This window comes from Rhinolophus sinicus, chromosome 15, assembly GCF_057876585.1.
Source record: "Rhinolophus sinicus isolate RSI-liver-muscle chromosome 15, RSI-T2T, whole genome shotgun sequence".
Classification (NCBI taxonomy): domain Eukaryota; kingdom Metazoa; phylum Chordata; class Mammalia; order Chiroptera; family Rhinolophidae; genus Rhinolophus; species Rhinolophus sinicus.
This window is the reverse complement of record NC_142515.1, coordinates 110,484,519-110,498,311: the sequence shown is the minus strand read 5'-3', so window position 1 is coordinate 110,498,311 and position 13,793 is coordinate 110,484,519. Positions and strand designations below refer to the sequence as shown.

Here is a 13,793-nt window from a genome sequence, read left to right as displayed (position 1 = left end):
CAAATTATTTACCCCTTCATGGCTTAATGTTCTAATTTGTACAACAAGCAGTGCTCTCCCAGGTTCCATCTATTTCCACATCTCCACGTTGATGCGAAAGCCTTGATCTTGTTTTTCATTAGTCTTTTTGAATAGGTATGAGAGCTCGGAAAGGAAGTTTCACTACCACGCTTTCCCCCCGTTACTTGGTTACCCTCCCCAGAGGTTTCTGCTGCCTTCCAGAGAAACTCTGTGAATATACAAGTATTAATATAAGTATCATTTCCTGTTTTCTTTTATTAACACAAATGGTAGCAAAACTTAACTATTGTTCTGCCTCTTGCTTTTTTCACTTAAAATTTGACTCGAAGTCCCTGTCTGCATACAGACAGTTGTCTTTCCCTCCCATTATTTGGAAGGAATTCCTATTCTTATTGATGCAGATTTAGGCCATCTTTTGTTATTTCCAACACTGCTGCAACAAACACCCTGTACGTCCCTCAGTGTGCACACGTACAAGCATAGTCTGCAGTATATCTCGAGAGTTGGGGGAGCAGGGCCAAAGGTGCTGGGTGCAGTGGGAAGAGAGGATAGCACCGAGCTGCTATTGGTGGTCTGCCCTCACAGCGTCTCCAAGACAAGTCCTGCCCAGTCCTCACATAATGAGAAATGGTGGAGAGAACGTCAGAGAAGGGCCGGGTATGCAGGGAGTCTATGCTGGGAAGGTTGAAAACATTGGGATTCAGCCTCAACAGTTTGTGCCAGGAACATCAAATGTCACCCAAAGAGGAGCTGGAAAACTGAGGTAGACCATAGAATCAAATCAGTAACCAGGAGTGAGTCACCAAGGCACCAAGGTGAGAGTTAGGAGGAAACCAGAGGTAGATAAAAGCAAGGTAGAAACTACAGAGGAGGCCGAGTCACAAGAGCAGCGATGGGAGTGGAGCCGGCAGAGGGCAGCTGGGGGACTTCTCTTGAAGCATTACAGGTTCCTCTCATGGCCTGTGTGCTAACAGTAACTCTTAACCCAATGGACATGGGACCCCCTAACACTGTGCGGTCTCAGATACCAGGTGGGCCAGAGAAACACTTGCTACGGCCCATAACAGTCAATGGTGATTTCCTATAAGAGCCATCCTATGCTTCTTAGGTAAACGTGACATTTACAACCTTCGGAGCCCAGCACCACCAGGGAGGAACCCAGAACTCTCTTAGGAAATGAGTTGGAGTATGCACCCTGCAGAGCATACAGAGCAATTCTGATGTCACATGAGGACTTCATGAGCCTCTCCATGGCACCATGGAGAGAAGGATTTGGATTCAGAAAGAGTGGGGTTTGAAGACTGGTGCTGCCCTCTCTAGCCGTGGGGTCTGGGAAGAGCCCCTCACCCCCTCCAGCCCTTCCTTTCCTAAAGGCCAAGAAAGGAGGCCTGCTGCTCTGCCTATCCCGAGGTATTTGAATGAAGAGCCAAGGAAATCACAATTGTGCAAATGCTGTACAACCCACAAAGTCCCATACATATGCCAGGTGTTGGCACGTGCATTTGCTATTTCCTCTGTCCTCCACCCATTCTCTTTCCCCCATCTCTAGAGTTATCTGCTTCTTTGCTCTTCCAGGAGACTAATCTGCCTGATGTAACTTCTTCATCTTATTATTGTATCTTCTTATCTGAATGTGGACATATTTCTGGGTAAAAGGGGTGGAGGCTGTGGGTAACAACAGAAGAGGCTGCAGAAGATAAAGATGGAGAGGATTACATGTGAGAGTGAAGAGAGAGGCATCCGCAAGCAAAGCACAGAAGAAAAGAGAAGAAAGAACAAGGACAAAATGTTAAAAAGCAAAAGGGCTGTGTGAAGGTCGGCCCGGTGAGGCTGTGTATCCTGTGTGACCTGCCTGTGGAACCACCGGCTGTGAGGGTGCGAGGCCACCGGCTCACCCAAGCTCTCTCTTCCTTTCGAGTGGTCCACTCACGGTGATCTCAAGTGACCCCAGTGCAACTCTTCCAGGAATCCTCCCTCCCACCATTTCTCTTTCTCTCCTCAGATAATGGAACATTATTAAGACATAATGGGAGTGGTCATGTGAATGATGAAACTAAGCTGCAATACTTCACTTTTAGCCCTAAAATCCTAAAAGGAGCAGATAATAAGTCACACCGTGTACAGAATCACTTACAAATGATTATTGACAATAACCATGCAAATACATCTGGGACTCATATTTCACACATCTGGCAAGGACCCTGAGGGAATCCTTGTAAGTGGGAAAATGGGGGAAAGGCATGAAGAGATCCTGGCAGCTCCGTCAGCAGAGTGGGCTTGCTGTCATCTTTATCACCGCTCTAAGCATCGTCACTACATGGAAGTGACTCTGCTTTTTGGTGAAGCAAACTAGCTAGCTTCTCCTTTTGCTCTTTTGAAAACAGAACAAATGTGCAATGACGCTCTAGTTTTTAAAGTTAAAAAAAGTGAAACATTGCTACACTGATATTACAGTGTAAAATAAAACAATGATGAGAGGCTGTTATTACACTCAGGATATCAATCAGATGTGCCATTCTTTCATTTATGCAGTCTCCATACACAGATTACGTAAATGGTTTTATAATTCAGATAGCGAAATGAAAGAAAATACAAGTCAGGTGTCAGGTGTTCGAACTCTGTCCTGCTCTGTGGAGTAACTCCCGGAGTATATGACGCTCAAGATGCTCGGGACACTCAAGAAACCAAACTGAAGAAATCGGCCTACTTTTCCTACCCTCCTGCCACTTCTATGTACAGCAAAGAGCCAGAGTATCAGAAGGGTGACATAAACCAAAGCAAGATGTCCTCTAGTGGTTCTCACCCTTGGCTGCACATTACAATGACCTGGGGACCTTTTAACATTCCCGATGCCCAGACTACACCCCAAACCATTAGATCAAAATATCTGGGGGGTGAACCCAGACCTTAGTATTTGTACAGCTCTCCAGGTGACTCCAGTCTGTAGACAAAGTTGCCAACCACTACTGTAGACCCTACCCACCCTGGCCTTCCCTTGGGACACCCCAAGGCACTCTCCCCTCTGGTTCTCTATGCTTCTCTTTGGTGAACTGGAGAAGAGTCAGAGGTCAGGGAGTTAGATGCCAATGGCTTGCCTAGCAGCTGCCAACTCTGTCACCAGAATGCAATAGCATAAAAATCATCACTGAAGCCTGGAAAACCTGTGAGACTCTGGCCGGGATGGATTGAGAGAGAACTGGAACAGTCATGCTTTCCCAAGTAAGTCTGGATAAGACAGGGACGTGCTGGAGTTTAAAAGCCAGCTCTCCAGTGAAGGTCACTGCCGACAGAACAGCTTGGAAGCTGAAACCAGTGGTCCTTAAACCTTAGCGTGCATCACCACCACCTGCAGGGCTTCTTCAACACAGATTGCTGGGCACTGCTCCCAGAGTTTCTGATTTACTAGGTCTGGATGTGGCCCAAGAATATTCATTTCTAACAAAATATTGCTGCTGATGATCTGGGAGCCATACTTTGGGAAGCACGGGTTTAAATTGCCCGAACAATCTCATGCAGTTGCATTTCATTATTAGTCACCCGTTGTTGCTCTCAGCATTTACTGTGCACCAACGTCACGTGATTTTTTAAGCTCCGCCCAAATCAATTTACTTGAGGATATCTGAGGCTGTAGCCTGGGCAACAGCATATTTTAAAAGCTCTGCAAATGATTTCAGTTAGTATGTATGCTGGGTTGAGAATTACTGAGTTAAATCATAACTCAACTGACTTTATTTTAATTTGCTGTTATTCATGAAGACAGTCCTTATTACCTTCAAAAATGAGTGGAGAAGCCTACACAGAAAGAAGCCTTTGGGAGCAAAATTAGTAGGTGTATGCACCTATCAAATAGTCTATCTCTTCAGCTCTGCTATCTTAAAAAAAAAAAAAAAAAAAGTCAGTTCTCAGCATCTGTGGAATCTGACTGTGATGTGTCCAGGGACAAAACTGGGACAAACTGGGAACAATATACCTTCCCAGACTCATCAGGTCCCAGGCTGGCTGTGGGAGGATGATGGTGTTTGATGCACAGAGAGCGAACACCAAGTAAATGGAGGCCGCTCCTTGGTGTTGGGCCACTGTGACACAGAAGCAGTTCTGAAGTGCTCTGCCCTTTCTCTAGTTTACTGGGTTTCCGAACAGTACTAACCTCTTGCTTATGATCTGAAATCCTCATCCTTGTACTTGCTCATTGTCTGTTGCCTCCACTGTTTCAAATTATATCTATCCCTAGCACCAGGAACCCTGTCTGCTGTGTCGTGGCCTTTCCTAAGGAATTGTTTAGGAAATGTAAAACAGGCCAGATCAGTCTGAGGTAAGATGTTACACCTCGCACCTTTTTATCAAGCGTCTGACAACCTCCTCCCGCTATCAACCCCCTTCTAAAAACGCACACTCCGGTAATCTTAGTCACAGAGAAATGGGAATCTAAGATGGTTTTCTCTCAAAAAGCTACCTGAATTTTTTAAAAATCCTGGGGAATAAGAGGACTTGTTTGACCTAAAGTTACGAATCCCTAATGATGAAACTTCATGTTTCCAGTTTTCTTGTTTGTATTTATTTGTTTTTTGACAGGGTGTTTCCCATGGTGTCCACGTATAAAGCCCAAGTGACTTAATTCTCCTTGGGGGCAGGATGAGGAATGTGGAGAAAATGTTTTTGTCATAAGCTCTGTTGTACTACAGATTTGACCGTTTTTACTAAGTGAAAATGTTCACTTAATATGTTTTCCCTGACATATTCGCTTGAAGAAGACAGGGCCAGAATAAATAGCGGATGAAACAGATGTAAGGCAAAAACATGGTTAACGGCAGATGTTACGTATTGAAGTGGAGTTTAGGTAAAGCAGGGCCTGTATTTTGTATACCCTTTCATTTCAGCTATCAGATGGTGATGGGGTCTTACATCGAAAGGATGTTTAAAAATGTTTCTTCGCTTATTTTGAGAAGGGTCATCTGGTGAAACACTTTCTTGCAGGCATCTGATCGGGGAATTTACTTATGAAGCCAGGCTGTATTTTTACTTTTACCTCATTGCCTCAAGACATGCACACCTGCAAATGCAATTTACTATCAGATTAAAACACGCCCCACAGTGGGGGCCCAGGATGCTCTGATGTTTGTTTGTGTTTTATTTTGACGTCTTTTTTAGAGAAAGATTGCTCATATCTAATCACACTTTCCCAGACCCTAAGGCTGTCTCTGATTTGGCAGTTAATCACGAGGGGAAGCTGAATTTTTCACTATCCGACTATCTATTCGTACACTGGAATCTTATTCTGCCCATAGTACATGGAAGTTTAAAGGAATGCATTTTTATGGGACAAGATATATATATATATATATATATATATATGTCTACTTTAACCTTTAAAACTTCTTCCTAACATCATTGGAATAATAGACACAAAATTGCTTTAAAATGGAAAAAAAAAAGATTATTATTAAATTAAGTTATCGCTACTAACCTGAATACTTTTCTATTTCTATTATATTTCTCTCTCTTTTGAATAGCCAACTTCAAAATTACAATTTAAAAGAGTAACTTGAAAACACACGTTCCTCACCAAGGCCTGCCCTCTCCTTGGCCTGCTACGTCAGCCTCCCTCTGAGTAGGATCGGGACACACTGCGCATTGGATAAAGCGGGCGGGCTCTTGTGCAGGTCACGTAGTCCTCCCTATCGGCATGGTACCCCTTGCTCAGATCAGCACCAACTCAGCAAGACAGAGACCAACCAACAGATAAGTGGTAGATGTATGTTTGTCATCAACAAGAGTATAGGAAGTAGGGAGAGGCGACGTGGGATACTGTCTCAGTGGCTAATGTAACCGAAAGTTCCCCATCGTTGCCCTATGGTAGAGCTGAGAGCAAGAATGTGTTTACTGCTTGAAGGTTTCTTACAGGAAGCTCAAGAAGGAAGCAAGTGCCTGAGGTATCTGAGGGGAGCAAAATGGTGGGTGAGCTTTTCTAGGGTCGGCAATTCCCTTTAACAGGTCTCCAAAGCTGGCTCTTTTACCTTAAAAGAGAATCAATCCTGCCCTTCCATCCTGGACAAAAACTGCCTCGAGAACTCAGAATTTTAGTATTGCGCTTGAGCAACTGATGTTGTGCTATTCTCACTCTCTTGGTAACCTCTTTTCTGCATTGATTAACATAAGCCTCTGATTTTTTCTCATTTAGTTTTTAATGGGATGAATTACATTAATAGATTCTCTAAAGTTGATCCACTCGTGGATCCCTGGTTTTATTCTACTTAATCATTGTTTTTTCTTTTTTAACAATCATTTCTTGTTATTTGAATGATTGACCTAAGACTCAACCTAAATATTCTTCTAATATTTGTTAGATGGCTACATAGCCAGTATGTCTCTGGTCTTAGTGATGAACCAATATAGGAATGGCTTTTGCTTGACAGAAGATAATCATAATGATAAATAGAATTACTGGATAAAATACAGGACACCCAGTTAAATTTAAGTATAAGACTAACAATAAATACTTTTTTAGTATAAATATATCCCATGCAATATTTGTGTCCCCTATACTTACATTAAATGGAAGGGGATGCATTTACACTAAAAACATTTTTGTTTATTTGAAGTTTATATTTAACTAGTATCTTATATTTTTACTTGCTAAATCTGGCAATCTTAATCATAAACAAATAAACAAGCACAATGTTCAGAAAAGAATAAATAAATTTTGAAATTAATAAACAGTGTTATCAGTGGGGGGAAAAATGTCAGCAAACCCTAGTAATCACTGAGCTCCCGTTTCTGAACATGACAATGGGGTGGGGAAGTGAAAAATAATAAAGATGGTTTTAATTAATATGAAACCAAGAAACATAGGAAAAAACGTCAAATTTCAAAAACAAACTAGATTGGTTTTGTTTTAAGGAAAAAAAAAACAAAACACCACCACCAACAGACCTTGCCCTAGGAGATAACTCTTTTGTAACCACCTTCTGTCATTTCTCAGGAAGTACTTCTGTGCTATTTTCACCACCTGAGGCAGATATGTTTCAGTAGTTTTATGTTACATAATTTTTGCTTCTTTTTTAAGTTTTCAAATAAGCTTTTACTGGCTTGAAATATAGTGTCTATGGAACTTGTATTCCTTTGGTTTTTTGTTTTGTTTTTTTCCAAAGGTCTCCCCAAAATGTTTGTAACTACCTGGCCTTTCTGCAAATTGTCATGCTGCTCAACACATACTGGCTGGGTCTGAACTTCCACCCATATTTTTAGAGGAAGACGGGTAAGAGCGTTTTCTTAGTATTACCCATAGATGCGTCTACGCAGTGTTTCTTGCAGGAAGGAGGAGCCGTCATTGTTGCCTTGAGCAATGATTGTTTTCGTTTGAGGAGTCAGAAGTGAAGTATTCATATATAAAACAATTTGGGTTAGTTAACATTTGGGTTAATTTATATATATCTATATCTATATATATAGATATATAGATATAGATACACACACACATATACATATATACATATACATATATATATATATTCTGGAGACATATTTTATAATATGTATAGAATGCTTTTACGGGGCTCCTTTCCACATATTGGGTCAAAAGTCGAAGCTAAAACACCAGACCACGCTTAGAAAAAAAGAAAAATGGGGTGGGGGGCGGGGAGACAGAGAAGCAACTGCAATGATTTTGTCAAAACTCAAAGTCAAAGTCAGGTGCGTTCATTAACCGAGAGTGATCTCACCATCATCCTGACATTGTGGATCCTAGTCCCTCCTCTGATTTTGAATTTGGTTTTGTCTACTTTCTCTTTGGCAATCACATTGCTCTCTTTGATTACCAGCTTGTGGTTACCAACATGGCTCCACTGATAACTCTGGTTAGCTGGCTTGCACTTTTAATAAGCCTCTGGCCCCTCCTCAGGTGACTCGTGGAGGTGACCCTGGAGGCCTGACTCCTCCCCATCTCAAAGCTGGGGTTTAAGCTGGGGGTCCAAGCACCGGCTCCCCTCAAGCCCAGCACCTACCTGTCTGAGTTTCTTCTAAACACTATTTTGTGATGACAGGATGAGAGTTGTATTGGTTAAGCATTTACAATAGGTTGATGGGATCATGAAATTTGGGGTTCTATTAAATAAGGTGTGTCATCCTTTGTGTGCCAGGTTCAGCCCTCAGAGCCCCCACGATTTCCATCATGAATGGGAGTTGACAGTTACAAGAAGCAACGAGATTAGGTTTACAAACACTTCAGATAAAAGTTATCAAATAGAAAATAATATGTTTAAAATAAAGATATAAAAGCAGAAATAGATAACACAAGAAAATAATGAAACCAAGGCACTATATACATAATATATATGACGTATATGACATATATATATATATATATATATATATATATATATATATGACATAAATATGAAGGATTTTCTAGAAACAAAAGATTTTCTAGAAATGAGATGTATGATAACTGAAATTAGAAGCCTAAGAGATGAGTTAAGCAGCAGAGTAGACTGGCTGGTCGCATTCCCCTCCCCTCCCCTCCCACCCGCGGTGCACAGTTCCTGTTTCTCCACATCTTTGCCAACATCTGAGGGTGGTGCAAACTATACACAGGTAGGCAGATTGCAGGTTGCATTGTTTCTTTACAGAACTGAGCCCATCCCAGCCAAGATCCTGCCTTCTTCTGGTTTCCTGGGTCAGCCTTTTAGACACAGGGACTTTAAGCCTCAATAAATCCCCCTTTGCTTATGGGGTTCTTTTCGTTTTATTTTTTTGGTGTTGTTGTTTTTATGTTTGGTCCTTGGGTCAGTTCTCAGCAAAGCTCTCCCACAGAAAGGCTATGCTTTCTCTCCCTGGTTCCCACACCCCTAAGCCTCATACCCAGCACCTTCAACATTCTGTTTTCCTGCTTCTGGTTTTAACTATGCTAATCCCCAGATTCTGTTTTACTCACACTGCACCTTTCAGTCCCCTTCTTCCCCCTCTGCAGGCCAAAGTTTAACCCAACCCTCGCCATTCTTTTTTCTGTCAGCCAGTCTCAGACCATCCCAAACAAATACAGCTCCTTTGTTAACACGTGGTGAATAAGCTTAGAACCCAGCCAGGTATTTACAGGTGTATCTACAGTTGGGAAGGCACCGGAGACGTACTTTTCAAAACCTGAAACTAGACACATAGCCTGGAAACCCAGAGGAAATACAGTATATGGTTAGACAATGGACTCCTGAAGCTGAATCTTCCTTAGAGCTACTCCTTAGCTGTATGACTTTGGGCAAATCACTTAACCTCTCTTTGCCTCAGTTTTCTCATTTGTAAAACAGAGATAATAGCACCCACTGTATAAGGTTATGAGAATTCAATGAGTTAGTATATGGAAAGTGTTTAGACAAGTGTCTGGCATATAATGAGTACTGTATATGTTCCCTTCAGCATTATTCCTATTAGGTTGGTGCAAAAGTAATTGCGGGTGAAAACGTTAAAAATAATTGCAAAAACCGCAATTACTTTTGCACCTACCTAATATTTAATTGGGGCTGTCCCAGGAAATGGCAGGTGGCAGTCACAGTTACTGAGACCAGAACAGGATCAGGAAGTACCACCGCATTTGTTCACCTAGTGTTTTCTTCTTTTCTCTATCAACTTCTCAAGATATTCTTTATCTTCTTATCAATTACTGGATAACTGTCCAATAGTTATATATATTCATACTCTTCTGAAACAGCCCAGAAAATCTCCCAGTCCTCTCTGTCAAACCCAGTGTTTGACTCTGGCCACCAAAACAGTTACAGCTGCCTTGTTTCTTGCTATGCCCTTTAGCACTCCTTTCTACAAACCATTCTGCTTGGAGCAGCTAATAAATCCCACGCTTTTAGGATCTGGGACGTTGCTTTTAGCTTTCTGATGGTGTTAAGCTGACACTGACAGGGCCCAGGGGAAGGAATGAGGTGGGAATATCTCCCTTCACTCCAGGGGCAGAAGGTCACCTTGAGTCTGAACTTTGTTACCATCCTACACTGGCCGAGATACCTAGACCTGGAGATTTTCTTTAGCTATGCTCATCTGTTTGGTGAGAATCCCGGAGAAACGGTTTCCTCGTTTCTCTCCTGGTGACTTGTAAGTGGATTATTCACTTGCAATAGTAATCAATCGGGCTCTCAATATATATAAAGAGGAAGATGCTGATTCACAGGTAATGATGCTGGTCGCAAGTAACTGCAGGTATTAGATAATGTTGCCTGTTTGGGGTTAATGAAGTCTTGATTTGAGATATATCCCAGAATATACTTGCAAGGGAGAGAGTTGAGCTGTTCAGTAGATTAGATTCTTCTACCACATATCTCCAAGATATTTTTTGAAGAATTCAAAGACATACAAGTGTGACACCTATTCACGATTAATAACTCATATTCTGAAGTCTTAGGTATCATCAGCTCAGGTATATATTACTTAAATTAAGTATATATATTCAGTCTTTAATTTAGAATAGCCTTTCCCCTAATGTCAAAGTAATAAGCTTTGATTATACAGCTTTTTGCAAGCAGACATTTTTGCATTTTCAGAAATTGGGAATCCAGGGAGGGCCCAATAATTGTGTTGAATTATCTAGATAATCCCTGTGCTGTCCTGAAATGCAGCTTTTCATCTTTGACTTCTGACATTCTTACACTACCTGTTTTCAGAAGCTCATCCGTGTTTACGGATCAACCTCATATCCATCGTAGGATGATTTTAGTACTTATTAACAATGACTGAGTCCTAATTTATACTGACCCCTTACGGGGTTTTGGGAAGTCAAAGAGGAACAAAAGAGGATTTTCTCCGGAGCTGCTCACAGCCTGGTGGAAGACACGGATATAGATAGAATTAGGATTCCAAGTGCTGAGCTGATTTTAGGTCTGTGGGGACACGACAGGGGATAAAGGCAGAGCTGCAGGGAAGGGGCGGTGAAGGGAGACATCAAGGAGAAGTTGACCTTCAATCTGAGCTTTTTACGTTATGTAGGATTGTACGAAGTAGAAAAAAAGAGACCCTGTCATTCACTTGTGGCAAGAGCCCCCGGGGCCTGGAGCCCATGTTGCATGTAGTGGGATCAGAGGGGGCGGTTGCGGGGGTGCGGGAGGGCACAGGGAAGAAGGTGCCACTGGAAAGGAGGTTGAAGTGAGAGTCCAAGGGGCATAAGTGAGGAGCAACTGAAGGTCTTTAAGTGGCAGAGTCACGTGATCAGATATGGGCATCAGAAAGAGAATGTTTACTGACTGAGTCTCTTCAGATTTTCCTTCTGCATCTCCTGAACTGCAAACACTTCAATACAATCATTTTTTTCCAGAAGCTCAAGAAAATACTCAGGCAAGGTTAATATAATTCCCAGGGGTGTGTTTAAGGGCCATGTTTGTGGTAGTGGTGGGAGTTACAAGAGGTGGAAGTGTGATGGCTAGGCTCCACTTCCTTGGCTGCTAAGGGATGCCTTGAGGGAAAATGAATCTAGTCCATTGATCTTGGGTAGGATGTGTCATTGATCCCCTGGGGGAGAGAAGAGAACCCTACAGTCCAAGTCAGAAGAGCTGACTAGCAGTGAGATTCAAACAACTCATCTTCCTCTGCCTCAGTTTCTTCACCTGTACCCCCTAGTATAGCTTGAGCTGCATTGTCTTTAGGATGCCTTCCAGCTTCAAAACTTTGTGTATAGAATAACACATTGTGTCCCAAACTCATTTTGAACATTAATCTCAATTTTAACTGAACATCTTTCCAGTTGGAATGGTTTGCATGTCACCTTCTATTTCCCACCTCAGAGGCCTGTAGAGACCATGTGGAGAGCACCTAGGGAAAGAGAAATTGACAGAACGGGGGTGGTTGGGTGCTGACTGCTAATGTCCAGGAACTTGTGACATCTGTTAGGTGGTCAGGGTCTGATGCCCCCATTCTATTTAAAGAGCTGTAGCTTGAGAATTTCCTTTCCCTTGAAGCACTGCTCTACACTAGAAACAAGTAGTATCCATTGACAGAAACTAGGGACGGCAAGTTTATTTACCCAAGGGCAAATCAACAAAGCTGTAAGAGGCAACTGAGGGTGACTACCTTTGCTGTAGCAACTGTCAAGGGTATAAACAAATTGCTGTTCTCAGCCCAAAATAGTGAGATTTCATATATCGTCTTTTCCAATACCTTTGATTTGCTATAATCACTTTGCTTTTTTTAAACAAAGCTTCGTCAGTAACAATCAATGCAAAGGAAATATCCCCCAAAGTAACAAGATTAAAGAAAAACAGATGAAAGACCTTGCTTGAAAAGTTAAGAGTAGATGCCTGGGAACTCCTCAGATAATTTCCTGTTTACGTCTTTTTTTGTGTGTGTTTTTTTTTTAACTTCTGTTTTTCTTTAGTACACTTTCCAGTAGTAAATTTCCATACTCCAGTTTTTCCAGGAGTTTTTGGAACCAGCAGACTTCTCAGTCCACATTATTAAAAGCAAATTTATTATTTCTCTGTTGTAGTTGAATGAAGCATTCTTTTGCATGAACTGCCAACGAGTTTACGGTTTTCTTAATATGCCCATTAAAGTTGGTAAATTACAGGGGCCCCACATATCTTAGAAGACAAAGATTGCAGGACAGCTACATTCAGTGAGTGCAGTGAAGCCCGATTCTCCAGCTGCATGGAAAGCCAAGTCCATTCTCCCACTTCACACCTCCCCCCCACACACACGCAAAAAGACAGTTCTAATTTTCTCTACTTGCTTCACAAAAAGGATTACATTTTCTGGGTGTCACCCTCCCCGGGAGAGTTCTGTAGCCTTGGGCACCAAACAAGCCTTCATTATCCTCCTCCCTGGAGTGGAAAGTCTGGAGGTAGCTTACCCTGAGGCCGGCCAGTGGGAAGAAACACGATTACCAGGGCAAAGATGAGGGCAGCACAGGGAGACTTCATGTCAGCTTTCTTGCCTCGGCTCTCCCTCCTGCACGATGCTTTGCTGGCTTCAGCCTCCCTGAAACGTGAACATTTCCTGTTTCCTGCTTGTTTGGGTTGGTGCTAACTTGAAGGAGAAGTGTTTGCCTGTTTTTTAGGAAGTGATGTAATTCTGCAGGAGCCTGTCAGACCAGCAAGGATTGCAAAAGAGAAGTTGCTCTTCAAGCACTGATTCAGTGGGCACGCCTCTCCAGCCCTCTTCAGCCCCAGCCCTACCAGGGACCTCCTCTCTGCCTTCTGAAACTGTCCCTGTGCAAACAGTGTCCGTTGCTCAGATGTCATTTGGAATCTGAGACTAGTGGTCCTGGACCACGTGCATTCTTGATTTGTGATTTTACTCCACCCCCCAGGTGAGTCTAGAGAAGTGCTAGCCAGCAGAACTTTCTTAGAGGGTGGAAATGCTTCCCACCTATGCTGTCCAATATGTAGCTATTAGCCACGTAGGCTATTGGGCACTTGAAATGAGGCGAGGGCGAACAGAATTTTTAGTTTTTATTTTCATTAATTTAAATGTAAAGAACTCCATGTGGCTAGTCCTGCCGTGTCGGTGAGTGCAGGCTCAGCCAGCAGGGACACCTGCACCATCAGAAAATGTCCAGGCCACTTGTCTCCTTCCCGGGCCCTGAATGTCCCCTCCCTCAAAGCTCATCGAGAGAAAAAGGACAGTGTTACATCCATGCTTGAAGGATGCACTCTCCTTCCCCAGAGAGAAATTATCCTTTTACATTTATTTTTGTTTCGGTTTTTAATTTACAAAGACTTTATTTTTTAAAGCAGTTTTAGATTCACAGCAAAATTAAGAAGGTACAGACATTTCACATGTATCTCCTG

At 42.3% G+C, this 13,793-nt stretch overlaps 1 protein-coding gene across 4 annotated transcripts in view; it reads right to left on the bottom strand.

The window, feature by feature from the left end:
- Positions 1-13,133, bottom strand: part of TMEM154 (transmembrane protein 154) — a 57,977-nt gene extending 44,844 nt beyond the window's left edge. For 2 of the 4 annotated variants that reach the window (XR_012498179.2, XR_016019069.1), the window contains exon 1: positions 12,854-13,133. Coding sequence is in view for 2 of the 4 variants with exons in the window: in XM_019722690.3 (XP_019578249.3) it covers positions 12,854-12,923 (70 nt within the window). In the remaining 2 variants the exon portion in view is untranslated. The remainder of the gene's footprint in view (positions 1-12,853) is intronic. The other 2 variants (XM_019722690.3, XM_019722697.3) reach the window with 2 other exon arrangements.
- Between the last annotated feature and the right edge of the window lie 660 nt (positions 13,134-13,793).